Genomic DNA, 27,876 nt, shown 5'->3' on the forward strand with positions numbered 1-27,876 from the left:
TGCTCTTTAAACGATATATTTCTATAGCCCTAGAAGGCTTTTGAAATAAAAATGTAGCTTCCCGTAGGGCATTGTCATGTGTTCATTTTTTGGATGAACATTGACCTTCTATTTGGTTTGCAGTACAGTTCAGCAGAGGGAAGAATGCCAATAAATATATTATTTCAAATCCAGAGAGATGCTCGCCAGGCATAGAGGTAGAACATTAGCACAGTGATCTGCTGGCTTGAAAATCAATTTAATCCCTTTAGTCATAGTCCTGTGGGACTCGTCATGTTCTAAGAGTTGAGAAAAAAATGTTTAAAATAAAATGTACATATGAGTATGTCCCATAGTCGGCCATGTGGGATAACAACTCTTCCACCTGGAAGATAAATAGAGTGGGTAAACATACTTAAGCACTTCTTACAAACTGCCTTTGTACTGATGTTCGAGCTAGCTAAATTGATTTCTAAGGAGTAACCATGACCAACTAATGCCATTTTTCAATGAAAGGGAATAATTAAATTCCTCTCAATTCAGTAGATATTTACTGAATAACTGCTTTGTATCAGGCATTGAGCTGAATGCCACAGGCGATGCTACAGTACATGATTACGGACCCTACCCTCCAGAAATGTATAATCCAGTGGGGGAGACAGTCCTTTTAGGTCACGATTCAAGATGGAGTGTCGGCGCCAGTAACGGTGTATGTCTTAGATGTTCATCTTCATGATTTGTTTCTTAATTTCTTTGGAGCTTGGGTGGTTTATCTTTGTTTTGGTTTAGGAAGCAAAACTGGAGACTAAATGCAGCTGTCTGTTAATGTTCTGTCCATTCTTAATGGCTTGATCCAAGAAAATGTTTTTCCTCTGCTTCAGGGAACTAGTGGACCAGTGAACTCCTGACTTGTCCCTTACAAGCGCCATGTATGCTATTGTACATAGTGACCCATTTATCACAGTGATGGTACCTTCCAGCGTTTCAGGGTCTTCTCTAAGTCATTTCTGTTTTTCTCCATTAGGAACAGAAGTGTGAGCATTTTCAAGTTTGCAAGCGCTTATCTAAGTTTGTTGCTTTGTAGGTGAAATGTGTTTTGATCATTCAGATCTTTTATCCTCTGTTTTGACTAGAACCTTATTGGTTCTATTCACAATTTATTCCCATTAAAATAGAAGATACATTGTTTACAACATATCCACTTTGAATGTGTGTCAATATTGCTAAAAAGAGTGAATAATTTTTATACTTTTCTTAGAGCATAAAAGTATGTATTTTGTGTATGTATTTTTTTTAAATCTCTTTGAGAAGAACCATTTAACAAGGTCAATACTATAAAACTTTCTTTAATTAAACTGATAGATTTAAAGCAGACCAATCAATAACTGATACGTTACTATTTTATGGTTTCCCATGATGTGTTAATCACACAGCTTACACGCTAGAAAGAAAAAGAGTCCTGTGGATGTGGCATTCTGGGTTTGGTTTCAACATAACTGAAATGAGTTTAGATCAGCTTTAAAAAGTGATTAAGAAACGGCAAGAAGCAGTTCAGCTTTAACAACATCAGTGCTTCTGGGTCTCATTGTGATAAAAGTACTTTATCATTATAAGGCTTTTTCTTTTCCATTATCATTGTATCTCACACCATAGCAATTACCACAGTCTATCCAAATTATCAGCCTCCTTGATGGAAGAAAAAGCTCTTCATCCAAAATTCTTGATTTGTTTCATCACATAGGACAAGACATTACATTGGTCTCTGGAGAGGACCAGATGAGTCAAAGGTATTCATCGCTGGCACTGCATACACACTGACGTTAAGCGTGATTTCAGTGACCAGAAGACCTTTGTAAAGTACTTCCAAAATGATACGTTTTTTAAAGAACACAAAATCACTTTTCCAGTGTGTTATTCACCAGTTTGTATTTGCCACTCCAGCTCATTTGCAAATGAGCTCAAGGTGCTTCCTTCGGAAGGACACACACATGGAAGTTGGAAAATAGCCTTATGGTGCTAATGTGCTTGCCTTCCTTTTTTGCCCTTCAGCATTCATTCATCATCGTATGACTGGCTAACATCATTATTAATACCTTCTTATCATTTTACAACAAGCTTCTGGAAGAAAGTGCATGGTGTCGCCTTGCTTGAAAATAACCTTGCTTTGCTTGTTCTACTGCTCTACATTAGGGGAGAATTTCGATCGCCAGGCCAGCCTTCGGCGGTCTCTAATTTACACAGACACTCTGGTAAGACGACCGAAGAAAGTCAAAAGGAGAAAGACTATTACAGGAGTCCCTGACAGCATACAGAAGGAGCTAGGTATGGCTCATCAGAACTGTATTCTGTTGCCCCTCATTGCTACTCACCATTACTACGCTAACCTCATCGGTGGTGCTTATGAAATTGATACATTCTGATAGCCTTTTGGTACCCCAAAGGGCCAGCTTCTTTCCTGAACGAAGCACTGGGTACAAATCTTAACATCCCATGCAGATGATGTATTCAGTTTTGTTGAGAAGGTAAGAGAAGACTATTAATTGGGATGATAGAAATTTAAGTTATGTCATCATCTCTATGTACCTTGAACAGTGGGCATTCCCACAATAAAATTGACTTTCAATTTAGAGCTTAAGTCTTCATGAAACCAAAAACTTATTCTAGGACTTCAAATTATGAATAGAGACTTCATTAGCTGTACCGACAATATCGGTGGCATTTTGTCATCAGAGACAGCAGTATAGCATAATTAGTAAATACCAGTACAGTAGAAAATAGTCACTTATGTGGGCTGGTGCTTTATTGGTACTTCGGTGAAACAATTTCATAGCTTTTTGATTCAGTATTTTTCAACCTTTGATAAAAAAAAGAAAATGAAAAATACTTTCGGCTGGTGGAGAGGGTGATTTACTTCGTTATTCGCTCATACATTTTGTTTCTGCTTCTCTTTATATATGCTTTGGATAATCCTTTCCTTCTTTTCTTTCTATATTCACTTCCTCTCCCTGTTTTTTCATGGCCCATCAGGAATGTCTGCCGAGATAGCAGGGCTAAGAGCAGGGGCTCTGGTGCCAGGCTGCTTGGATTTAAATCCTATCTCTGCCAGTTACTTGCTGGGTGGCCTCAAGCTGGTTACTTCACCTCTCTGAGTCTACTTTTTCATTCAAAAAATGTGGCTGGTGATGTTACTAGAACCTACCTCATAGAGTTGTTTGAGGATTTAATGAATTTATACAGATGAAGCACTTGGTGCCTGGTACTACTATAAACATAATAGCTACAATTACAGTTATTGTATTCAACTAAATACTACCTATCTCGAAACTTGCCTTTTTCTTTTTGGCCAACCTGTGGACTTCTTTCCTTGTAATTACTTCACCTGGTCTTTTTACTTTTATTTGCTATTGAGGGCTATACTCTAGAAACTCCTAATCATTATTTCTGAACTTGCCTATTAGTCTTTTAATCAAAATGAGTTTATCCTAGCAATATTGGTATATGTTATAGCAGTTTGAGGTAGCATTTCAACCTCCAGGTGCCACAGACATACTCTTGTGTGTTTTTTCCTAACACCCTTGCCTAAATGCTTTGTATTAGGGAAGGAAGTCTCACTCTTCTGCACCCCGCGTCTTCTCTCTTACTGCCATCCAATTCTACAGCATGTGGTCTCTGCCTTCCAGACTGTAACAGCAATGGGACAAGAGTAGCGATGCTTCTCCTCTGCTCTAGGTAGCTCCAGTAACCCCGATGACATACGGGTGCTCATCTTATCCCATAACACAGGAGTTTAATCACAAACAGAGGCAAGATTGCATCCACAGGATTTATGAAAGTTGCTTCTGGTTCATGCCCTCACATCTGCCTCCTTTAGTGGGCCAGGGCTCCTGTATCCCATTCTTTCAGGCTCTATTTTTCTCTCTCCTTTAGATAACAGCTAACTAACTTGAGAAAAAATAATATGTACTAGTATGTTCAGCAGATATTAATGGGCTAAGTTTTTACAGAACTCAGGTAATATTTATATTTTAACTGATCTTCTAGGAGATGAGCCTTAACCTAAAAAAGTGACTTTAAAGACAGCTCTTTGCATGATAACAAGGTTGATGTTTCCAGGTAGGCTACATTTTGAGTGGCTTTCCAACCAATATGGGTAGGTTTTGGATGGCTTTGTGCAGAGTATAAGAATAGTTTGGCCTGAATAAAGATAGATATACACATAAGTATTCAATATGAATTATCTATCTATCTATCTGTCCATCCATCTATCTATCTATATTTCCAGAGCCTCAGAGTTAAGAACTTTTATCACTTTTATTACTGAACCAACCAGTATGGAGCCAGTAACTCAGTTGCCTCTTTGACCTTACTGGAAGGATCTGATCAGCTAGGTAAATCATATCGTCTGTAATTTTAATATTTTTAAAATCAATGATAGAGTCTCTAGGGTCTGCATTCATTTCTCTTTTGCCCGTAACATAGGAACACCACTAATCCTAAGGGAAAGACAATAGCTTTCCCTACACCATCCGTGTTGTGAGTGTTACCAGATGTGAGACAGTTGATGTCATTGCACAGTTGATGACATGTCTTGGATCACCGCTGGAGGTCAACTGAGACAGCTGTATCTAAGTTAGAGCTAGTTTTTTTAAAATAAGACAATTAGACAACCACTCCAGTTTTTTTTGTTTGTTTTTTTTTTTTTTTTTTTTTTTTTTTTGCGGTACGCGGGCCTCTCACTGTTGTGGCCTCTCCCGTTGCAGAGCACAAGCTCCGGACGTGCAGGCTCAGCGGCCATGGCCCACGGGCCCAGCCACTCCCGGACCGGGGCATGAACCTGCATCCCCTGCATCGGCAGGTGGACTCTCAACCACTGCGCCACCAGGGAAGCCCCCACTCTAGTTTTATAGATAGGGTAGTTGGAAGGATTCGTGGGTAGAGTAAGGGAAAGTAACAGTTGAATACAGTAACATATAGCAAAAAAATTAGATCTTTTCTTCGTTCATTTGGACAAAGGTTGACCTTGCCCTTTCTTCTAATATTTTGTACTTATAAGGTGTCTGATTGAAAAGCTTTGTGCTACCTAACTAATGATTATCAAAAATAGACACTTCATGTTTTCTTTAAAAATTAGTCTTCCTGGGCTTCCCTGGTGGCGCAGGGGTTGAGAGTCCGCCTGCCGATGCAGGGGACGCGGGTTCGTGCCCCGGTTCGGGAGGATACCACATGCCGCGGAGCGGCTGGGCCCGTGAGCCATGGCCGATGAGCCTGCGAGTCCGGAGCCTGTGCTCCGCAATGGGAGAGGCCACAACAGTGAGAGGCCCGCGTACCGCCAAAAAAAAAAAAAAAAAAAAAAGTTAAAAAAAAAAAATTAGTCTTCCTTAGATATAAAGCATAGGGAAGGATGGCTGAGTCAAACAAGTTAGATTTTTAAAGGATACAATTATCTGAAAGAAAGACATTTAATAGGAAAGATGCAACCTGTCCACTAAACACTGCCCAAGTTGTTGGGACTTTGGATTTTTTTTTTTTTTTTTTTTTTTTGGCGCTACGCGGGCCTTTCACTGTTGTGGCCCCTCCCGCTGCAGAGCACAGGCTCCGGACGCGCAGGCCCAGCAGCCATGGCTCACCGGCCTAGCCGCTCTGGGGCATGTGGCATCTTCCCGGACCGGGGCACGAACCCGTGTCCCCTGCATCGGCAGGCGGACTCTCAACCACTGCGCCACCAGGGAAGCCCGGGACTTTGGATTTTTAAAATCTAACCAGGGATGCTCCCGGAAGTAGAGTCAATTGTGCTTAATTATATGCATCTTTTACTTCAAAATCTTTAGTGGCCTCGCGAGACCAGTCAATATATAAAGCTTTAAAATCAAGGTATGATATTTTCTGTTTAAAGCATATTTATGGTATATAATGTGTTGCCTTCCGTTTAAATAAAAGGCCGAAATTTCTAACTCTTTCTTTACTCTCATCTTAAACGTACATAGAATTATATTTGAATGACCTGTTATGAGGTTTCCTCTTTTAGAAGCAGATAAGATTATTTTGTTGGTATATAATGATTGTTTGGCTGCTGAATCATTTGGGTACTCCTGGAACTTACCCCAATGTGGATTCCCCAAGCAGAAAAGGCCTTGTTTAAAGGAATCCCCTCTGAATAATTTTTGCTGGTTTGTACTAAGAACATTACTTTAGACCTGACAATACAATAAACCTTAAGTAAAACTAACTTGTAGATTTCTATCATTTTTGATTACATGTGTTTTTTAAAAATTGGGCAGTCCTTGTAGTATTATATAGTAAGTAAAAGAAAAAATATGTGTAATTATTTTTAAATCAGGTAAATCCCATCAAGATTTTTAGCAGCACCTGAGCCGACTATATTTGTTTGTAGTCCTATTTTTGTAATTTTTGCTGTTTAATGAAGATAGCATTCATCTGTGTCCTGTAATATTGTCACACTTTTTTTGTACTGTGAAAATTTTGGAGGATCTGTCTTGGGAATAGAATTTTGGTGGTCCCTGTGATAAATAATATCAGAGTTGTTTTATATGTATATTTTAGAGGTCTTTAGAAAAGCATTGGTTTTGTTTTGTTTTGTTTTGTTTTTTTGGCGGTACGCGGGCCTCTCACTATTGTGGCCTCTCCTGTTGCGGAGCACAGGCTCCGGACGCACAGGCTCAGCAGCCATGGCTCACGGGCCCAGCCGCTCCGCGGCATGGGGGATCTTCCCAGACCGGGGCACGAACCCATGTCCCCTGCATCAGCAGGCGGACTCTCAACCACTGCGCCACCAGGGAAGCCCAAAGCATTGTTATTTTAATTAAAAAATAGTATTGAGCTCTAGGTGGTAAAGAAATGGCTGTAGTCCCATTTTCAGAAGCCTAGAATGGTTTCACCTGCAAAGTTGTTACCTGAAAGAATCAAGACTTTGTTTATGGCCCTTAAAGACATTTAAAAATCTACCACTGACCTCATGTAAAAACTACTGCAAATTTGAAAGAAAAAGACATTAACATAATAAGGTATGCTGAATGTTTGGAATTGAACTGGTGCAAACTGATACAGAACTACAAGTCAACCCCCCACCTTCTAAAATACTAAACTGCAAAAACTTGCACCTTTTTCTTTCCTTAAAGTGGGTTTTTCGTCTGTTCCTGCCCTTTTGCCCACTTCCCCTCTTTCTGAGGCAGTACGTCACATGTGCACGTGAGTGTGTGTGTGCAGTAAGTATACTTGGCAGAGGGTAGGAGGAGGAAATAGATCTTCTTTGCCAAAGATACAGGTACAAAAGTGATTCTCCATCATCACAGTGAAGGAAAGAGCTTTATGCTGGGAGCCTTCGTTGCAGGGTAACATCTCCTGTGCATTTGATACAAGACCACTGCTGCCATTTTAGCATTATGCTTTGCTCCTTGGATGAGCTGTGCTGTGCAGTCAGGGACATGTGCTATATGATGGTTAATTGAAGTGGGGTAGGAAGGGAGATCTCAGGAATCCCATCATCACCAGTGTCCCTGTCCAGGTAAACAGGGATGCCAGTTGGTCCTTGTTGGATGATAACAACATAGAAAGAATTATGGTTTTGCTATTATTTTTCAAGATTTAATTTGTCCTAAAGATTACTATGCATGGATTGATTTTTTTTCTATTTATACTTTGAGTAAGTTCTTGGCTTCATGATTTTTTTTTTTTTTTAAGCTTCTCTTCCTTCCTAGGTAGCTTGAAACCTTTACCTACACTTCAGGATTTTTCTCATCCATTTTCCTCCCTCTCTGTAAACGCTGCCTCGTGCTGCTGCTGCTTCTTTTCTTCTTAAACATACTATTCTTTCTGTTTGGTTGTAAAGCTCCAAGAAATGAATAATCCTAAACTGAGGAAGTGTTCACTGGATCTGTTCCTGCTGCTTTTTCCCCACCAGAACACAACAGATTGCTACTGAATTTTGAATGTCATCAGCAGACAGATGATAATGGCTTAAGATGGATAGAAGAGCGTTGTTATTCATGGATAATGAAATGTTTGAAACACAGATGGGCCTGTAAATCATTTTTCTTTTTCTTAGGATTTCCTTCTGACATAAAAAATTAATGTAATTAACAATGTTTTATACCAATATCCCTCATAAATGGTATCTCTGTAGCCCTATTGTTGAACTGCTACATTCATCTGTCTTTGGAAAAGACAGTCACTGCTTGATGGCTGTTCTGTGCAATGACCAGGTGGGTGAAAGGCTACCTTTACAAAAAGGAGGTTATGTGAAAAGTAAACCGTCCAAGAAGCACTCAGCTTTGATCTCAAAGGCAGTACCTGAGAATCCTATATGCAGCACTTAATCTATAGGAGGATTTGAAGTATATATTAAGAGAAGTACCCAAAATTCATAATAAGGATTTTCATTTTAGGGGCTATCAGTAACTGTCAATACTTAAACCTTCTCTTAGGTGCTTACAGGAAAAAAGAAACCAGACCAAATAGAAAAGGTTTTTTTTCTTTTAAGTACAACAGAACAGAGTCAGAAGAGGGTGAGAGATCAAGGTAATGAACTGAGATACTGAGTTTTATTTTTAGGTGACAAGCCTCTTTCTGCTTTATCTCCAGCTTTGGGGGGCGCTGGCCAAGATGATGTCGGTGGCCACTCAGTGGACACCCCAGACCACTACTCTACGCTTGGAAGGCTCGATGGCTATCGATCTGCTGGGCAGCGCTCAGAAACCAGGGATTCCAGCTGTCAGACTGAGGAAGTGAAAATCGTACCACCTTCGATGAGAAGAATCAGGGCGCAGAAGGGGCAAGGCATTGCTGCCCAGATGAGTCACTTCCCAGGCTCCTCTGGGAACATGTCTGTGCTGAGCGACTCTGTGGGTGTCGTGTTCCCTTCTCGTCTCAACAGTGACACTGGTTTCCACAGTCTCCCCCGGTCTGGAGCGAGGACAAACGTTCAGTCCCTGGAGCCACGGCTGGGTGCCCTGCGCCCTGCAGAAGACGCAGATGAAACTCTCGCCTACCAGAGGGGTCACCTGCAAGTAGACAAAGACTTCGGACATCTAGGAGCTGCCCCAGGGACTGGAACACTTTTGAGGCCCAAATCCCAGGAGCTGGGGTACTTGGAGGGTGAAAACGTAACAAGCCCGGCGTGCGTAGTCTCTCCTCACACGACCTACTCCACCAGTATCATCCCAAATGCCGCACTCTCCTCCTCTTCAGAGGTTATTGTGATTCACACTGCTCAGAGCTTAGGGCAGCTGGACAGTAAAATTACCAGTTCGTCTTCATACACAAACATCAAATCCAGAGACCACTTCCTCTCCAGGCAGAAAGATGGTCATCATTCTCCCCGTGGTAACTGGACTGAGGGGCACCCCACCATTTTTTCACAGGCCTCAGATCCTCATTCGTCCAGTGCAACCACTGTGCTGTCCCTCTGTGATTCTGCGGTCTCTCTAAATACGCCCGCAAATCGGGAGAATGGGTCCCAGGCCATGGCCTATAATTGTAGAAACAACCTGAGCTTCCCGGTCCACCCCCAGGATCTGAACAGCAAGAGCGAGTCCAGTCATTCAGGAGGCAGGGGACACGGTGGCAGCACGGAGCCCTGGGAATACAGTGCCTCGGGTAGTGGGCGTGCGTCCCCACGGAAGCCACATTTGGCAACTCCTGGTTACTCCACTCCTGTAGGTAACATGAGCAGTGGCAGTTTGGACCAGACGTCCAACAAAGATGATGCCAGGGCCGTGTATCCAGAGGACCACGATGGCTACTACACTTCTCTGCGCGCCAGCTCTGGACACGGACCTGGGAATGTGTGCAATAGCAGCGATGGCTTTGGGAACCCGAGGCACAGCGTGGTCAATATTTTTGATGGAAGAGCGCGGAAGAACCAAGGGGACCGGTCGAATTGCCAAGACAAAAACCTTTCTCGAAACATCTCTCTGAAGAAAGCGAAGAAGCCTCCGCTGCCACCCTCTCGGACAGACTCTCTGCGCAGGATTCCCAAGAAGAGCGTCCAGGCGAACGGGCAGGTGCTGAACGAGAGCCTGATCGCTTCGCTCCAGCACTCGCTGCAGCTGAAACTCCCGGGCAAGGGCGGCAGCTCGCCCTCCCAGAGCCCGTGCAGTGACTTCGAAGAGCCCTGGCTGCCTCGCTCCCGCAGCCAGAGCACAGTGAGCGCGGGCAGCAGCCTGACCTCCGCCACCACCCCCAACGTCTACGCCCTGGCCGGGGTCACACCGGCACAGAGCGACACGAGCAGCGTCAAGTCCGAGTACACAGACTCGTGGGGTTACTACATTGACTACACGGGCGTGCAGGAGGACCCGGGGAACCCGGGCGGGGCGGGTCCAGCTGGCAGCGCAGCATCGCCCGGAAACGGGCCAGGCCGCGATCTCCCGGACGGGTCCAGGGCCGCGGTAGCCCCGGTGCCCGATGGCGCAGTCAAACCAAAGATCACATCGCCGGAGAAGTCACACAGGGTCACTTCTCCATCCAGTGGGTATTCCAGCCAGTCGAACACACCCACGACTCTCACCCCTGTGCCTGTGTTTTTAAAGTCAGTGTCACCAGCCAATGGGCGGGGGAAGCCCAAGCCCAAGGTGCCAGAAAGGAAGTCCTCTCTGGTATCTTCAGTATCCATCTCCTCCTCGTCCACGTCTCTTTCCTCCAGCACTTCTACGGAAGGAAGCGGAACCATGAAGAGGCTAGATTCAGTGCTGGCCGCTCCCCTTGCTGCGCCTCCTCTGCCCTCTCTCCCATCTCCCTGTCCCAGGGACAAGTCTCCTTTCCTCCCTCCTCCCCCTCCACCGGCAGATTTCCCCGAGGGCTCGCCTCTGCCGGACTCTCCCCTCTTCCCCACTCCACCGCCAGAAGTTCTCACGCCCTTCTGTCCCCCCACCAACGCCTTCTTTCCTCCGACACCTACAGCACTCAGCCCCCGTCTTCTGCACTCATCTGCCTCCCTGCCACCTCCACCACCTGCCTTCCCCCCCTCGGTGCCCCCGCCTGCCCCACCGCTTGACCCCAAATTGATGAAAGATGCCAGGCCTTCTTTCAAAAAAGCTGGCCAGCCAGAGCCCTCCCGGGAGGCCTGCAGGCAGCCTTCCACCAAGGAGGAGGGCGGTAGACCCCCCATGCCCCTGATCACCACGGAGGCGTTGCAGATGGTGCAGTTGCGGCCGGTGAGGAAGAACTCAGGAACCGAGGTAGCACAGTTACGTGAACATGCATCTCAGGAAAAACGAACTCCGGTTGTTCCCCAGTATCATGTAAAGCCATCTGCTCTCCTGAAATCCCGAAATAGCATAAATGAAATGGAGAGTGAAAGCCAGCCTGCCTCCGCGACAAGCTCGCTCCCGACTCCTGCCAAGAGCTCGACTCAGGGTCACCGGGACAGTGTAGCCGAGCGTGGCCTCCCGAGCCGCAGCCCGGGCCATGCCGGGGAGGCAGAGGCCGGACCCGGGACCGCCCCGCCCCATGAACCCCCCAGCCCGTCGCCCAGCAGGAAGCCCCCCCCTGTTTCCAAGAAGCCCAAACTGTTTCTGGTGGTGCCACCTCCGCAGAGAGATTTCACGGCGGAGCCCGCAGAGAACGTGAGCAAAGCGTCGCCCAGCCCCACGAGAGGAGAGGCACAAGAGAAGTGTGCAGCCGGGGCTGGTTCCGATGAGACCGACTCTGGCAGCTCGGTTCTTGCGGGAGGAGCTTCAAGATCTGAGTCCCCGGGCAGAGTGGAAGCCAATGTCCCCATGGTGCAGCCTGATGCCTCGCCAGCCCCCTCGCGGGAGGAGCCGGGCGCCGAGCGCTGTGCGGACGCCGGGGACAACGTGGAGAGCTGTTTGTCTCTGCAGGACCCAGGGCGTGAGTCTGGTTTTCTCTTGTTCCCCTCTGACCGTATGCAGCTGAGGCGAACAGGGCTGGTGCACGTTCACGTTCAAGCCAGCAGTATGTGGACTCCCTGCGCTGCCTCGTACTTAGGTTACCAACTTGGCATTTCTCTGAAAAAAAAAAAATTTTTTTTTTAACCTAGATCTAAGGGTAGAGCTTACAGAAGCGCAGAAAATAGAGGGGGTGGAGTGGTCGGCAGCAGGCTGGGTATTAAATAGCAGTGAGTAATTCCCTGGAGAGCTGCAAAGAAATGTTCTAACAAAATTTAAGGGAGATTCAGTCAGTTTATCTAGACTTTAACAGAAAAGCCTGAGCTGTGACTGTCATGCTTGTGTCATTTTCCCCATCTTTGTAAAATATCAAACTACAGGCCCTGCTGCCTCTCCCTGTGATTCTCCCGTTGTCAGAATGGTAGGGAAGCATATTTGGGAGCTTGGCTAAGGACTGAAATTCAAGTCATTTGTGCATCTTGTGTCTGCCTGCTTGTTTCTCCACAGCTGGGGTACCGGAGGCTGACACAGCCGGTTCTTCCTCAGAGGCCTGTGACTTCTGTAAGGAAGATGGGAGTGATGAGGTGATGACCCCCAGTAGACCCCGGACCACGGAAGACCTTTTTGCAGCTATTCACAGGTATCCAAAACTCCTTCCTCTTTTTTGCACCTACTTTATGAGTCCCCCTTTCCAAATCGTTTCTCGATGTATTTTTCTTTCTTGAGGTTTCTGCTGTCACCCAGTTAGGCTTCATTAACCTGATTATTGATTTCTTAGTTTGTGTCTATATTTTTATTTGCCTTGACTCCACTTTCTGTTTTACTTAGTTCCACTGATTTTTATGATCATATGGGGGACAGAGGCTCAACGTGATGATGCCATTTGGTTGGCCCTTCTCTTACTAGCAAGAAATGCAGTGTCGCTGTATTTGATTGGATATTTACAGGAGTTGGGTTAGAGTAGCCAGTGGTCCAGTCCAGGATGAGGGATGTTGTGTTCTAATGGACTTAAGATGCACAGACTAGCCGTACGGGACTTCTTCTTTCCTAACAGTGTTTGGTTTTATTGCTGTTATTATTTTCATTTTACAGAAAAACTACGATTTTATAGTGTAATATCTTTGGCTACTTAAATGTTTCAGTAAAAGTGCATCTTTTTTAAGCAGGAGCAAAAGGAATTAAACTTGCTTGTTACTATATACTGCTAGTGCCATCTACTGGCATAAGAAGTTATCGGGTTTAAAAAAAAAGTAGAGTAAAATTTTCAGAATAACTGCCTGAACTGTTGTACTCTTTACATGTGATCACCTTGAAGAGTGAATATGACTTAGCACTAAAGTTTTATTTACTACCTCATTTTTCTGGCCATAAACAGTTGAGTACTCCCACAACGGTTTCATTGTAAAAATGGATATGATTGTGTTCGTGCAAGGACTTTAAACTATATGCTGTATAAACCCTTTACTTCCTTCTAAAATTCTTTACCATAGTATTTTCAGATAACTCTTATGAATGCCCCTGTGCTGCCAAGGTCCCTGAATCAAGGTCCCTTTTTTTCCTCCTGAAACTAAACATCCTGTAAAATCATTTGATTCTCTGTGTAAGTAACCTGTGTCAGCAGTGCTTTCCCAATTCTTGGAATCTAACTGAAAAGACTGTTATTGCATGAGATGGAAAGCAGAGGCTGTGCAGTCCCTACCTGCGATTCCTCGTGCAACACGTAAACATCTAACTTAGGGGGGAAAAAACCAAGCTGATGAATTAAGGTGTTTGTCAAGAATTATGTTCTTTAACTCTTGACTCCACTACTGGTATAATGTCCCAATATACCCTAAAGGCTGCCTCTTTAACATTGTCTGACCGCTCTCTGTGCTCTCATTAGAAATAAAAAGGTAGCTAGTGATCACATTATTCCTCCAAATAGGGAAATAAAAATTCCACATCCTTTGAAAGCAACTTCAGTGACATGTCTAGAGGTTTACGCTGATGTTTCTAACTCGAGTCATGCTGGACACCTAACGAGCTCTCAATGACTGTGTAACTGTCAGGAAATTCTTCCAAGGCTCAACTTCTCCTGTTCGGTATGGGATGCATTGGGTTGGTAAATATGCAGGCATATATATTTAAAACAGCATCCACAGAGAAGATGTGTTGCCTGGTTGCTCTGTGCACTAAATACTTGGTCTCAGAGAGAACCCCAACTGTTGTGGGGCCACATTACTACACACTTTTCCTAACAAGATACCAAGGATCTCCTCTGTATTTTATTGTGGCAACCTTCTTAAGGCACTAAAAGACTGTGGTTTCTCCTACCAACAAGTTACATCTGCTGCAGATGCAGAAATTGGCCAGTCTGTATTGTTCCGTGTACACGACAGAAGGAAAGACTGAGTAGGGTATGGATTACAGAGTGAGAGTAAGGATGCAGGCTAATTTTTAGTAGATGGATGGATGGATGGATGGATGGATAGACAGACAGATAGATAGATGCAGGCTAATTTTTAGTAGATGGATGGATGGATAGATAGATAGATGATAGATAGATAGATGCAGGCTAATTTTTAGTAGATGGATGGATGGATGGACAGATAGATGCAGGCTAATTTTTAGTAGATGGAGTTATAGGTATAGATAATATATTAGCAGACATAATAGGAAGCCATCTAAAGTCTGTGATTTTTAGGGCTTTATTTTATATCCTTCAGTACCTAAGCTAATAATCTAAATTAAAGAGTATCTAAATAAACACAGCTTTCACATTTTATAATGCAAATTAATTCACTTCAGATTTAAAGCCAGATGGAAAATGTAGAACACCAGTTGAGGTGTGAAGTTTTTATCCTCATTGAAGTAATTTAAAATTTTTTTTGAAGTAATTAGTTTTTAAGCCAGTGTTAATTGTTCAAGCGTTTTTTTATAGCCATTTTCCTTAGAAATACACACACACATATTTATAGTCTGTGTGTATATATATACATACATATATGCAGAGAATTCATATATTTAGTTTTAATTCTCATCTTAGTGGGCAGTTACTCTTGAAAAACAACAATACTTTTATAAATTCCCGTCTTCATTCTAAATCTACAATTAAAGGTTGTGGCTTTGATCAAGCATAGCTATGGCTCGTTATGTGGATCTCAGCACGCCTTCTCCATGTAAAAGCCAAACAGAAAAGCCACATTTAAAAGCCACAAACCAATACCTACAAGAATCAGATGAGCAGAGATGTCTTTGGGAAGCAAACAGTATAAATTGTGAGGTCATGTGCTCTACTGGAAAGGTACTCCATCAGGTCTTACTTCTTGTATTAAGCTGTATGACTTCACTCTCTAGACCTCGATGACCTTCTCTGGTCAGACCAAACCACCTAAATGTTTTCCAGTTCTGAAATTCTGAGGTGTTATTGTTTCTGTGGTTTTCGTCAGTGGGTCAGCAACTTAACTCCAGAGCAACGCTCTTGTTGACAGCGGAACAGAACTGTTGAACCAAAGTATCATAGGCCAGTCTCTGCTGTCCTAAAGGGGCTGGTGCTATGTCAGCCCTGGCCACCCCCTTCAGCCTCTTAATTGGGTTTTTACCACTTCCTGTCTTCCATTTTAGTGGCTTCTTTTTGGCCAGAGCACAGAGAGGACCCTGGGAGCACCAAGCCCAGGGCAGCCATCATGGGCCCATCCTCCCCTGTGCCTCGATGTGCAGGACAGGTAAAAACAGCACTGAAGCCTGAGCTGAGAGCAGGAAGGAAGAATTATATTTCCCTAAATGACACTGAAAGTCTTGTTAGGCACCTACTCTATGCCTGACACTTTATGGCTATGACTGCATTTATCTTTATTGATAAGCTCTGAACTGTCTACTGTTATTCCTCTTTTCCAGACAGGAACCAGGATGAGAAAGTTTAACATGCCCCAGTTTACAGAGCAAGGAAGCTTTAGCAGTGGATGTACCCAGGTCTGTGTGACTCCAGAGGTCCTTTATCCCACTGAATCCTCACAAACCTGTGAGGTTGTTACCATCATCCACATTTTACAAGTCTGGAAAACTTGTAAATAGATGAGTAACTGGTCCAGGGTCACACAGCTAGAAGTTGCTCAGATTCAACTCTTAATCTCTATGTTCGGACAGCATCCTCTCAACCTTTGCCTGTTGCATGTTCTAGAATTTTATAGCAGAAAAAGAGGTATAACCACATCTTTAGTAAATATATCAAGTTTCCTTATAGCCAGTCCACCTGCACTTAGCTGAGAGATTCCTCCCACACTGAGTTGTTGGTATGAAGAGACCTGCAAGGGGCCACTTGGTACATCTGCTTTATTTTCTCTAATGCATTCTCAATAGAAGACACATTAGCCAGGAGTTTCTTAGAGACTGGTTATAAGAAATTCCCCCAGGACAGTTTTACTTTTCCTGAAGGCCCCTCCTCTTTCACATGCTACCCACATCCCTCACGTTTGCTTGCTCGGCTAGTGGTTCTCTGCAGTCAGGCAACAGGATCTGATGTGGAAGGTTCACTCTTATTTTCCAGAAAATTGGATTTCTAGGAGTTGACGAATGGTCCAGTAAGAGCCAAGGAGAGCTGGTTTTATGCCAAACTCTAGAATGATGGAGAGTGTAAAGTTGCAGAGTTGTTCTAGAACCTGAGGTGGGGGCCTGTCTCAGTATGTAGGACATTCTAGGAGTTGGCTTATCTATTAGGCCAGTGGTCCCCAACCTTTTTGGCACCAGGGACCAGTTTCGTGGAAGACAGTTTTTCCACGGGGTGGGGGGGGGGGGGAGGATGGCTCAGGTGGTAATGAGAGCAATGGGGAGCAACAGATGAAGCTTCGCTCGCTCGCTCGCCCACCGCTCACCTCCTGCTGTGCGGCCCGCTTCCTAACAGGCCCCGCTACCCCGCGGCCCGGGGGTGGAGACCCTGTATTAGGCCGTTCGAGTGCCAGCACCATGAAATTCACTCAGCCTCAGTCCCATACAGAAGAGTTAAGTAAGAAATGGCAGTGATTAAAAACGTTGGAAATGGTCCTATCCAAAGTAAGATAATATGATGTTTGAGATTTGTGTCAGAGTAATCCAGTGAGGGTAGAAATGAAAACAGGGTGGCCATAAGTTAATAATTATCACAGCTGGGGCATGGGCACACATAGTAATACAATGAACTATTCTTTGTGCCTGGGTGTTTGGTACTTTCCATAGTGAAAATAATAGATGGTGACCTTAACGTGCGGTGAGAGAAGCAGGGTGGATGTGGTGGGCATCCAGTGGCCCCCCGGGAATTAACCTTCATCTTAACGTTCTGAAATCTCAGGTCTAAGAGGAAAGTCCTTGGCCGTAAAGATTCCGATGATGATCACTCCCGAAACCATTCTCCCTCCCCGCCAGTGACACCCACTGGTGCTGCCCCCAGCCTGGCCTCCCAGAAGCAAGTGGGATCGATTCAGAGAAGCATCCGGAAGACCAGCACCAGCAGTGACAACTTCAAAGCTCTGCTGCTGAAAAAAGGGAGTCGGTCGGACACCAGTGCCCGCATGTCCGCAGCCGAGATGCTCAAGAACACAGACCCCAGATTCCAGAGGTCAAAGTCGGAGCCTTCGCCAGACACCCCCGAGAGCCCATCAAGCTGCTCCCCGAGCAAGAACAGAAGGGCCCAGGAGGAGTGGGCCAAGAACGAAGGCTCGATGCCGCGGAGTCTGTCCTTTTCTGGCCCCAGGTACGGCCGCAGCCGAACTCCGCCTTCCGCCGCCAGCAGCCGGTACAGCGTGCGGAACCGGATCCAGAGCAGCCCCATGACCGTCATCTCAGAGGGCGAAGGGGAGGCCACGGAGCCCGTAGACAGCAGGGCTCTCCGGCCCCTGGGCGCTCTGAGGGGACGTTCGCTGGAAGCACTGGTGGGGGACGGAGTGGGTGAGGGCAGCCTGCTCTGTGCAGGGCAGCCCGCTGCCTCGCGGGGGGCGCAGGCTCCTGGCCCCACGGAGGGGCGGCCCAGCGCAGAGGGCACGGATCCATCAGAACAGCGTGGAGGTCCCCAGAGGGAAGAGAGCTAAGGGCAAGAACCTCCCAGGTGACATGGGGAGATGTGCAGCACAGCGCTCTGGGAAGCCTGACAGGTACCCTTCCCTGCCTTGTCCACGGATCCCGCTCAGCATCTGTGCTGTGGGCCCGGCACGGCCGGCCCCGCAGCGGAAAGGGAGGGCTATTTAGGACTCACTTGGCACTTGCCCTGTGGCTTAAAAGCAAGTAGAAGCTTAACTTCTAAAAGTGCTTCCTGGGGAAGATTTTTTTTTTTTCCTCTAAATGCTGGGTGTGTGTGCAGGGATGTGTATGTGTGTGCATTTGGAACACTTTTTATGTTAAAAAAAAAATACAGCATGTACAGAAATAGGAGAGACAGCGTTAAGCTAGGTAGAGTAATGGAGCCTTTTGAGCGAGGTGGTAACTGCTTTAAAAGTGTTACGTTTATGGAAATTAATGAGTTCCAGAAGGGAGAGGACCATTACTTCTGAGAAAGAGGGGGTAGATTTGCTGGTTCTGAGCGCACAGAACGGGTGGGGATGTGCACAGGTGTGCTTTCAAGGGGGGCCATGTAGTGGTTACCCCAAAAGTTGGTAAGGGGCTAAGTGACTCATTGGTTCAGGTACTTTTTTCTGGGGAAAAAAGGCTTTGTTTCTTTTTTGTAAAAATGACAGATACGTGGACATGGCAACGCTGTAACTCGGAGTCTGCTGCTGTGCAGCCACAGACACACAACTTCTAGCCTGGTTTGTAGAAATGTAGGTAATTTTTTAATGACTTTCCTCCTTGAGCAGCAGCTGAGACCTCCTTGGAGAGCTGAAATGACAGTGGCACATACAGAGAGGGTAACAGAGATGAGAAAGGGGAGAGGAGTAAGTGATACACTGCTGGAATTTGTTTCCTGCTTATTAAATGAAATTATTTTTCAGAATTAAATTTTAAAACTTGCACTACAGAACTGTGGGTGGAGCCTTTCCTTTTACAACTTTTTTTTTTTTTTAAACCAGAGTTGAAACTTCCAGTTGGCGATTTCTTATCACTTGAAACGTCAACATCTGCTAACTTTTGGATATCCTTTTGGTTACACCAAAGAAAACGTTAATGCTATTTTTCCTTGAACTGCCTGCCGTATCGTGTCCTCACTTAGAAAGGTTTATCAAAATCTATTCTATATTATCTTACTTTGAAGAAAATGCTGAAGAGCTCTTTTTGGTCAAATAAACTGATAAAAATTGGCAGGCCTTGGCTCTTAATTAGCCCTGGGAAATGAATTTTTAGATTAAAAAGATTTTTTGCATCATTTGGTTTGTGTGTTTTTATATTTTTTACAAATAGTTGAGTTCACTAATTACCTTCTAATCTTCTCTGGTTAGAATTTTAACACTTTTAGACATGGAAGAAAAGTGTGTAAAGTATTTATTTTTATGTGATATTCTTGTGACCACTTCCAACTGCCATGTACATAGACTCCTTTATTTGTTGGTTAAATAAAATCAGTCTTGTCTTCATCAGAAGGACTTAAGATGAGAGGACTGAGATTATTAGCCTAAATACAGTGCAGCTGCCAATTTTCATCTTTTTTGGTATGAAAATATCATCTAAAAGTTGGACTGCACAGGCCCAACCATCACAAGGTTTATACAGTAAAACATTAGGTACCCATTTTAGACACGGCTTTGAGACAAAAACAAACCTAAAGAATTGAGACTCCTTCCATCCTCTGAAGAAAACAAAACACGTCTTTTCACACAACCAGAAATCAAGACCTGACATTTGGCCAAGAGCAAAAGGACTTTCTACCACTTGGAGCAAAGCGTCTGCTACATTGGGCGCAAGAATCTTTTCTCCTAAATTTTAGAAAAGTGGCATTGGCTTTGGAATATGAAATCTTTTCATAGCTACCTAAAAAGGATGAGAATGTACGTGGATATCAGAAAACAAATTTAATATATAAATCATTTATGTTGAAGGTAAGATAAGCACCCTCAAAACTAATTATAAAGCTTTTTTTAAAATCCCCATTTTTAAAGGAAAAATATATTAAGTTTTTAAATTTGCTTTGAATAAAACAATTGTAAAGCAAACATTTGAACCTTTTTTGTTCTTGCTGTTTGTACGTGCATCTTTGAATGGTGAGCTAGGTCTTCTGGTTACAGAACTGCTGAGTGCTTCACTGGATACGAACAGAACGGCAGTGATGACCAGAAGGTGCCTGTGGGAAGTGGGGACCCAACAGAGAGGAAATAGACCATCACAGACACTGTGGGTGGTGCCGTCCAAAAGGACCTAGGGAAAAGCAACTCTAAGAGGTGTCCTATGGACTTTTGAATAAAATCCCAGTAAGGTATCGACTGAGAGTTCAGGTGATGTGACGTGTAGAGAGATGCGAGAACTTCTCACAGCATAGTTGAAATATAGGGAGACAAGGATCTAGACTTACCCCGGCAACGCACAGCACCTTCAGCTTTGCTACTTTGTGGGGCTCGATACTGTTAATGCCCCATATGTACTTAAAAACTCAATGAGGACAGACTTATTGACTCTTCCCTATACCCCGAGACTTTAAAGCCCCAGGGCTAAGCTATTTCTACCTTGTTTTTCTAAGAGTTGGGAGAGAAACAAATGACCATTTGGTCTGTTGGTTGGAAGCAGCCTCAACTTTCATCTGATTTCTGGCCTCCTATTTCTGAAAAATGTTGATTGAAACCATTGCTTCTCCTGTGGGGATGAGAGCGTATTTGGGGAATCACAAGGACAAGGAAAGAAAAGGAGACATTTCTGTTTCTCGATCTTATTTCCCATCCACCAACACCACGCCCAGCTCTGGGGTGGGTGTCCCAGGAGGACAGGGGAAATACAGGATTAGTTTTCTGCATGAATGTGTTTTCAGCACATAAATTGAATTTGAACAATTGTTTATATTGCTGGGGTGCCGTCATGAAATGGGTACAATAGGATGATTTCGCAGACATTAGGATATTGTTGGGCGGGTAGGGGGAAGGAGGGTCTTTCGAATAAAACATGGACCCGATTCTTGAGGTTCTGTAATAAGCTATTCAGTTACTATAACATAGTTTCTTTCAGTGAGCTGCCCTAAACTGCCGTCCACACAGGCCAGCCTTCAATCACAGAACAAGAACTAGAGCAACCTGTAGTCACTTGTTCAGCATTGAAAAAAAAAAAGCCTTTTATTAAATACTTCTCATGTGCTAGGTAAGGAAGAGAGAGTTCTAAGAAAAATGTGGATGAGAGATCATTAAGGTGCTTCCAACCTGGTGAAGAAGACACACAGTGAACTGTCAGAGTAGACGAAAAGGAAGAACCCTGGGCAGACGTTGCTGCGCGTCCTCCCGCACCGTGTGAGTTCCCCTTTACCCACAGAACACCTGATCAGTCAGCCAGTGCGATGGGGAACTCTGGGGAAAAGATCACTTACCTAAGGAGTCCTGTGGTGGACAGAAACAGCTAGGTCCTTTACCACTGTCTCACGTGGTCTTCGGCAAGAGACTAGCCATGCACCAAGTAACATACTAGTACCGCCCACCCCACCAGCTCCCACAATCCAACGGGCCATGTGGCACGGTTTTGGCCAGTGAGACTGGCAACAGTCTAGGAGTTGCCAAGAGAGTTGCTTTCCTTATGTAGGTGCCATCCCCTTCCTCCTTTTATCCCTAGAGTGGGTGGGAGGCTGGAGGAGGAACAGTACTCTCGAAACCTTTGAGGCACCAATAAGGACGGAAGAAGCCACATGTTGTGGAAGGCGGAGGAGAAAGGAGCCTGGTCCATTGATGACAGCCAGAGTCACTGCACCAGCCTCAGGCTGTCTACCTCCAGACCCACTGGGTAAGTCATTTGTCACCTGCTTTGCAGTTGAGTGGTACTGTTCTCAGAGGAAGATAAGAGAGGGATTGGCTATGGTGAACCTGAGCTAAGAGTGTACGAATGAGGAGGATTTTGCCGGACAGGGGAAGCTGGCAAACGAAAGACACTCCAAACAGAGGGGATAGCATGAGCAGAGGCACAGAAGCAAAGTGTTTAGAGGAAACCAAGGAGCTAAAATAGGAAGTCTCTAGAAAAACGAAGTGGGACATGAGACTGGAAAGGTCATCTCAGGCAAGAATGTAGAGGGCCTGGGATGTCATCCCAGGTAATTTGGGTTATGTTTGTAGTACTGGGAAACAATGAAGGTTTTTAAGAAGGGGAATGATGTGACCTGCCTGGGGTCTTAGCCTTTTCTCAAGCTACTCTCTCCCTTGGTAACTGCATCTAATCCCATAGCGTTACATTAATGTAATATATACCCCTCACTCCTGAGTGTCTCCTGTCCTGACTTCGTCAGTATATCAGTAGCCTACTCAGAATCTGCATTTAGAGGTGTTTTAAACCTAAATATATCCAAGCCTTTATCAATGGGCGTTACCACTCACACAGTGGCTCAGGCCCCAAGTCTAGGCTCATCCTTATGGCCTCTCTTTTCACCCCACATCTCAACCAGAAGCAAGTCATGTCAGCCATATTGCCAAAATATATCACAAATCCAATCACTTCTCACCAGTTCCACTGCCACCTCTCAGGTCTAAACTATTATCTCAGACTACTGCAGAAGCCTCCCAGCTGGTTTTCTTCCCTTTATCATGCATCTTCAAGCACCCTCAATTCACCCTACAAAATTGCTTTTAAAAACAATTCAAGCACTCCCCTGCTTGAAACGTTCCAAAGACTAGATGTTACAATTGGAATAGGCTTCTAACTTCTAGCTGTGGCCTGCAAGGCCTTTAAGATCTGCCACTATTCCCCTCACTCAAAAGGTTCGCCTCATTCTTCGTTCTGTGCCCTGATAGATGCTACTTCTGGACTTAGAGACTTTATTCTAACTATTGAAAAGAAAGGTGCCTGTATTTCTGCTGGTTTAGGTTCCTTAGGAAGTAGACACTGTAACACATTTGAAAGGAAAAGGGAGGAAAGAGAATGGGGCGGGCAGAGCTAACACCCTGCAGTACTGATCAGTCAGCTGGGTCCTTTATCAGTGTCCTGCTTGGTCTTTTGCAAGAGGCCACCCTGAGAAGAGTGTGCCCTCAATTTCCACAGCTTAGTGAAATCACTGACCACTTATCCTGCCTGCCTTGAGAAATAGCATGGCCTCAGCTTGAAAGCTAAGGTGGACCTTTTGAAGCCAAGAGTTGGAGGCTGTCAACCGTGCACACTTCTTGCAGCTGGATGGCAAGTCTTTTCTTGAGGGGGGATATAATAGCACATCTCCATGCCTGCCACACTCCACCACTTGCACTGTTTGGATCCAGTTCCGCATAAGCGTGTGGAGAGCAGCTCCTCCAGGGCTCTGGTGGACCTCTCTTCCTGAGGAGAGATTTTAAAAGAATTTGATAGGACCAACTATAGAACCTTCCAGCAAATAGTCTCCAGGACACAAGTGGCACTTATCATCCCCCACCTCCACTCTAAATTCCTTTCACCCTCAACTATCACCTCTGTGGGGCTTGGGGCTTTTCCGATGGTGTGAACCAAGCCCTCATTCCAGAGTGTTCTGAAATCCTGGGAGCCAGGGTGGCTGTACTTGCCTGTGGATAGACAATTGGGGAAGGAGTACAAAGGGTGCCCCAAGTGGGCCCTCTAGTTCCCCACCTCATGCAACTGTAGGCTTGCCTACAGTTCAGGGTCAGTTGCCCCTGGCAAGATGGTGACTCTTCTTGCCTGCCGGTCCCTGGATACAAAAAGACCAGAGAGCCCAGCTGGCAGCAGTAGGTTGAAGTTCAATGGAACCCTTGCTGTGTTGCCAATGGGGAGTATACACCTCTGAGAACAAGGACCTCTGGCTCTGCAGAGTTGTGGGGTGGAAAGTCCTACATCCCTAGTGGTTCATTGGGAGTGACTGATGATAAGTGAGGTCACTCCTCCTTCTACCCCTTGGTTCCCAGATGCACGTGTCCTTCCTATTATAGACACAGCAGCATACAGGTTCTCTGATCTAGTAAGTGTACTGTGTTTGGGAGATGGCGCCCCATCTTGGCAGGGTATTGCCTCCAGCCAGGCACTAAAGCAAGTCATTCCAATATGCTATCAGGCCAGCAGCTTCTAGGTGGTGCAGTGTGTCAGAGAACCAGTGGATCCTGCGGCCATGAGCTAACTCTCCCTGATTGGATGTTATGATGTGTAGATCACACGTTCTGTAAATCCACGCCAGCGGATCAGAGACTTTGTAAGTTTCTAGACTGTGGTGCTGGGCAAGGCCCTGTGAGCAGGAAAGAAAGCTGCATACCCAGAATAGGTGTTAACCCTGGTGCCAATGAATTGCTGGCCTGCCAGGAACGAATGAGTCTAATATACTCAACTTGGTATCAAATGACAAGTCAGGCTTCTGACAGCCTTACCAGGGTCTCAGCATTGGTACGTATTGCTGGCAGGTTAGACATTCAGATTCAGCAGTATCTAGGTTGGCCTTGGTAAGTGGGAGTCTGTATTTTTGGGGGGTCCATGCATAGCCTCCATCTTTGCCACCACGGCCACTATATTTGTGTGCCCATTGTACCAGCCCTGGGGTGGGCACCAACAAGAGCTAATACCAACGGGCGAAGTCATTTCATCTACCTGGTTGTTTAGTGCCTCTTCCAGTGGGTACTTTCTAGCGGGCCTTAACATATGATACAGTTTTTCAGGCTCTGTGCCTGTTCCCAGATGTCTAACCATATGCCTCTACCCGCAGACCTTGTCTCAATTCCATTCTTTTTCTTTTCAGACTCCTGACCAGTTGGACAAGCCATTGGCCACTGCCAAGATTCCATATCTATTTTAACTTTTCTCTCTCACGAAGTGAGTGACCAGGTCCATCACCAAAAATTCTGCCTTTTGTTTTGCAGAAGATTTTTTTTCTCGAAGCTTTCTTTCAACGTCACCCCTGAATGGGGGTGTAATGCAACTGCTGTCCATCTCCAGCTCGGGCCACAGTAAGCCAACCCACTGACCAAAAAGCAGGCTCAAGTCCCTGCCCACCCCCCTCCAGCCTATCTTACAGGTCCCAACAGCCATAGGGAGGGAGCAACGTGGGGGCAACCGTAATGACATGGGGATCTGAGCCACCTGCTCATGTCACTTGCTCACGTGCTCCACTCTTGCACATGACTGCTCCTCGAGGTATCGTTTCCATCTCATGATGGAACCGCCTAAGGTCCCACAGACCTTAGGATGCGGTGCTTCTGACAGGGCCCAGCTAAGATGGGAAGCTCTGGATGTATCATCACTTGGTGTCTCATGGGTCCATCTCTACCAGGACCCAACAGCACTCCAGAAGCTGCTTTTCAGAAAGCATGCGGTTCTCTCCTGCACTTAGCACAGCCCTGCTTCAGGACCCCAGGGACCTGCGTTGTGTGGTCCCACTGGGTCTTATAAATTCCACACTGCAATTTTTTTCACCACTGACACCTCCAGTACCCTAGGGTCTGCCAGATCACATGGTCCAAGTGGCTGATTCCTTCATATCTACCCCTTCTGGACGTGTTTTTAGTGATTGATTCCCCCTAATTATGGGTCATATTTTTCTGTTTCTTTGCATATTTTTCCAGTAATTTTTTTATTGGATGGTGGGAACTGTGAATGGTAGGTTGCTCGTCGACAGATTTTACTGTATTCCTTTAAATAGTATTAGGCTTTATTCTGGTGCACAGCCAAGTCTTTTGGAATCCATTTGATCCTTTCAAGGCTTTTAAGCTTTGTTAGGGGAGCTCCAGAGAAGCCTTTGGTTTAGAGACAATTTACCCTCACTACGAACACCATACCCTTTTGAAAACTCTACCTGATGCCCCGTGCGCTATGAGTTATTTCCACTCTTGCTAGTGGGAACAAAAGCTATTCCCAGCCCCACATGTGATCTGTGACTCATTTGTCCTGCTGCTTTCCGGTTGTTCGTTTCTTGGCAGGGATAGTTTCTTCTTACACCTTCACAGATTAGTGCTCCACCAAGACTCAGAGGGACTCGCTGCGCATCTACAGAGCGCTCTGTGTGTGTTCCTCCTCTCCTTTGTTCGGCCCAACAAGTCCTAGCCACCTTGGCGTCCCATCCCACTGGTCCCGGTCTCCTCAACTCAGTGAGACCACTGGCCTCTGTTTGGCTTCCTCCCCCCTTCCTGCTTTGCTGCCTGGAAACTATACCTCCAGGCCGTAAGCTTGAACACTCACTGGACTTCCCTTTCTTCCCCTTCTCTCAGAGATCACAGTGGTGTGCTATGGACTTTCCACGTCTGGCTCCTGTTTCACCATCGTGGCCAGAAAGGGATGTTCATCTGGGGAGCTTTAAAGAGCATTGCTCAAGGGAGTACCGCTTTCCTTACCACCCTGGCTGAGGGAAAGGGGGTTTAGAGACTTACACTCTTACTTCACAGGTCAAGGAATCAGTGTGGGTTTATCCTACCTGCCAAGTACGTCAATCTTAATTATATATCCAGGGATTGGAGAAATAACAATGAGGGTTTGCAGACCCAGCAGACCCACTAGAAGCCAAACTTTGACTAGTACTCCATTTCTTTTCTGACGTCCACACGCTCCCACTTTAAATGGGAAGGGGAACTAGGATGACACTGAGCTTCTGGGTATCAAATGTCAGTTTGAATCCCGGCGTATCTGGATATTTTTCTTTCTCCGATGTGTAGCCACCTGAGTAAATGGCCATAGGACCTTTTGGAAAAACACTAGGGGAATCATTACTGTACACACTGAACTATTGCAGTGACCGTTCCCCTAAGGGCCCAGTCAATGGGTTTTGAGTCTGGAAACTGGGCAAGGGATAACAGTTCTGTGGGGTTTTCTTGGAGGTTTTTTTGTGTGTGTGGGGGGAGGTGATCTCAGCCCCCTGCTTATCCATCCTTGATCTCTTTTGATTATAAAGAATTACCCTTATTGGTCACCCTCTCTGTTTTGCCCCTAGGAATGCCATGTTCTATTACCTACCTCCGTAAGACTTCACAGGTCAGGCCCCCTTGGCTGCCATTTCGACTTTGGTGTTTAATATAATTTACGCACCCTTACTTTTGTGGTTAGCACTGCCACCTGGGCTCTGCAAGGTCTCGTCATCACGCACATCGCTCTCAGCAAGCCAAGTTCCACCCCAGCCTTTCCAGCCAGCCCAGCGTGCAGAGGAGATCCTCCACAGAGTCCTTGGTGATGCTCACACCTCTCTTACCAGTGCATTCCTACTGGCCTTGGTAAATGATGGCTCCTCTGGGCCTTCTCGTGGAACACAATGTCTATGGACTGAATTGTGCCCACCCCAAATCTATATGTTGAAGCCCTAGCACCCAAGGTGATGGTATTTGGAGATGGGCCTTTGGGAGATAATTAGGTTTAGGTGAGGTCATGAGAGTGGAGTCCCCAAGGTAGGATTAGTGTCCTTACGAAAAGAGAAAGAGACCAGAGCTTCCCTTCCCTCTCCATCACGTGAGGACACAGGAAGAAGATGGCTATTACAAGCCAGGAAGTGGGCCCTCACCAGGCACTGATTTGACCAGCACCTTGATCTTGGAATTCCCAGCCTTCCGAACTGTGAGAAATACATTTCTCTTGTTTAAGCCACTCCGTCTATGGTATTCTGTTATAGCAGCCCAAACAGACTACGACAAAAATCCGATGGGCCTTGTTGCCGCCTATGATATACCCATTCCAGCATGCCCCTTCCGTGAGCCTTTTCAGTCCTTCCTCTATTACCTCTTCCATCAGTTCAGGCATTTCAACATTTCTATCACTTTTTCAGGCTACTAGGTGCCTCCCTAAAGCAGTGAGTTTGCTGTACCCCCTGGAGTTCTACTCATGGTGTTAACTCCTGTATCCAGAGCAACAGCCCCACGTCAATAAGCTTCCTTTATCCAGTCTTGTGTCCTGGCACCTTTGACTGAGCACCTTCAGAGCCTAGTCCCCAGGGTACTCTCCTGACCCCTGCCAGTACCCGTTGGCTAGGCTATGCGGCAACCTTTGCACGTCGTCCATCTCTTCCTTCATCAGGCCCAGCCTGGCCTCTGCCAGGTTA

The 27,876-nt window shown here is 45.6% G+C and overlaps 1 protein-coding gene across 6 annotated transcripts in view; it reads left to right on the top strand.

Annotated features, from left to right (window-relative positions):
- Nucleotides 1-19,933, top strand: part of NHSL1 (NHS like 1) — a 238,170-nt gene extending 218,237 nt beyond the window's left edge. For 2 of the 6 annotated variants that reach the window (XM_033406286.2, XM_033406320.2), the window contains exons 5-8: nt 2,170-2,301; nt 8,578-11,826; nt 12,351-12,483; nt 17,146-19,933. In XM_033406286.2, coding sequence (XP_033262177.1) covers nt 2,170-2,301; nt 8,578-11,826; nt 12,351-12,483; nt 17,146-17,881 — 4,250 coding nt within the window. In that variant the 3' untranslated portion in view covers nt 17,882-19,933. Of the gene's footprint in view, nt 1-2,169; nt 2,302-8,547; nt 11,827-12,350; nt 12,484-15,446; nt 15,548-17,145 lie in introns of all 6 variants that reach the window. The other 4 variants (XM_033406304.2, XM_033406314.2, XM_033406327.2 and 1 more) reach the window with 3 other exon arrangements.
- Nucleotides 19,934-27,876: the final 7,943 nt, after the last annotated feature.

This window comes from Orcinus orca, chromosome 12 (genome assembly GCF_937001465.1).
Source record: "Orcinus orca chromosome 12, mOrcOrc1.1, whole genome shotgun sequence".
In the NCBI taxonomy this organism is placed as follows: domain Eukaryota; kingdom Metazoa; phylum Chordata; class Mammalia; order Artiodactyla; family Delphinidae; genus Orcinus; species Orcinus orca.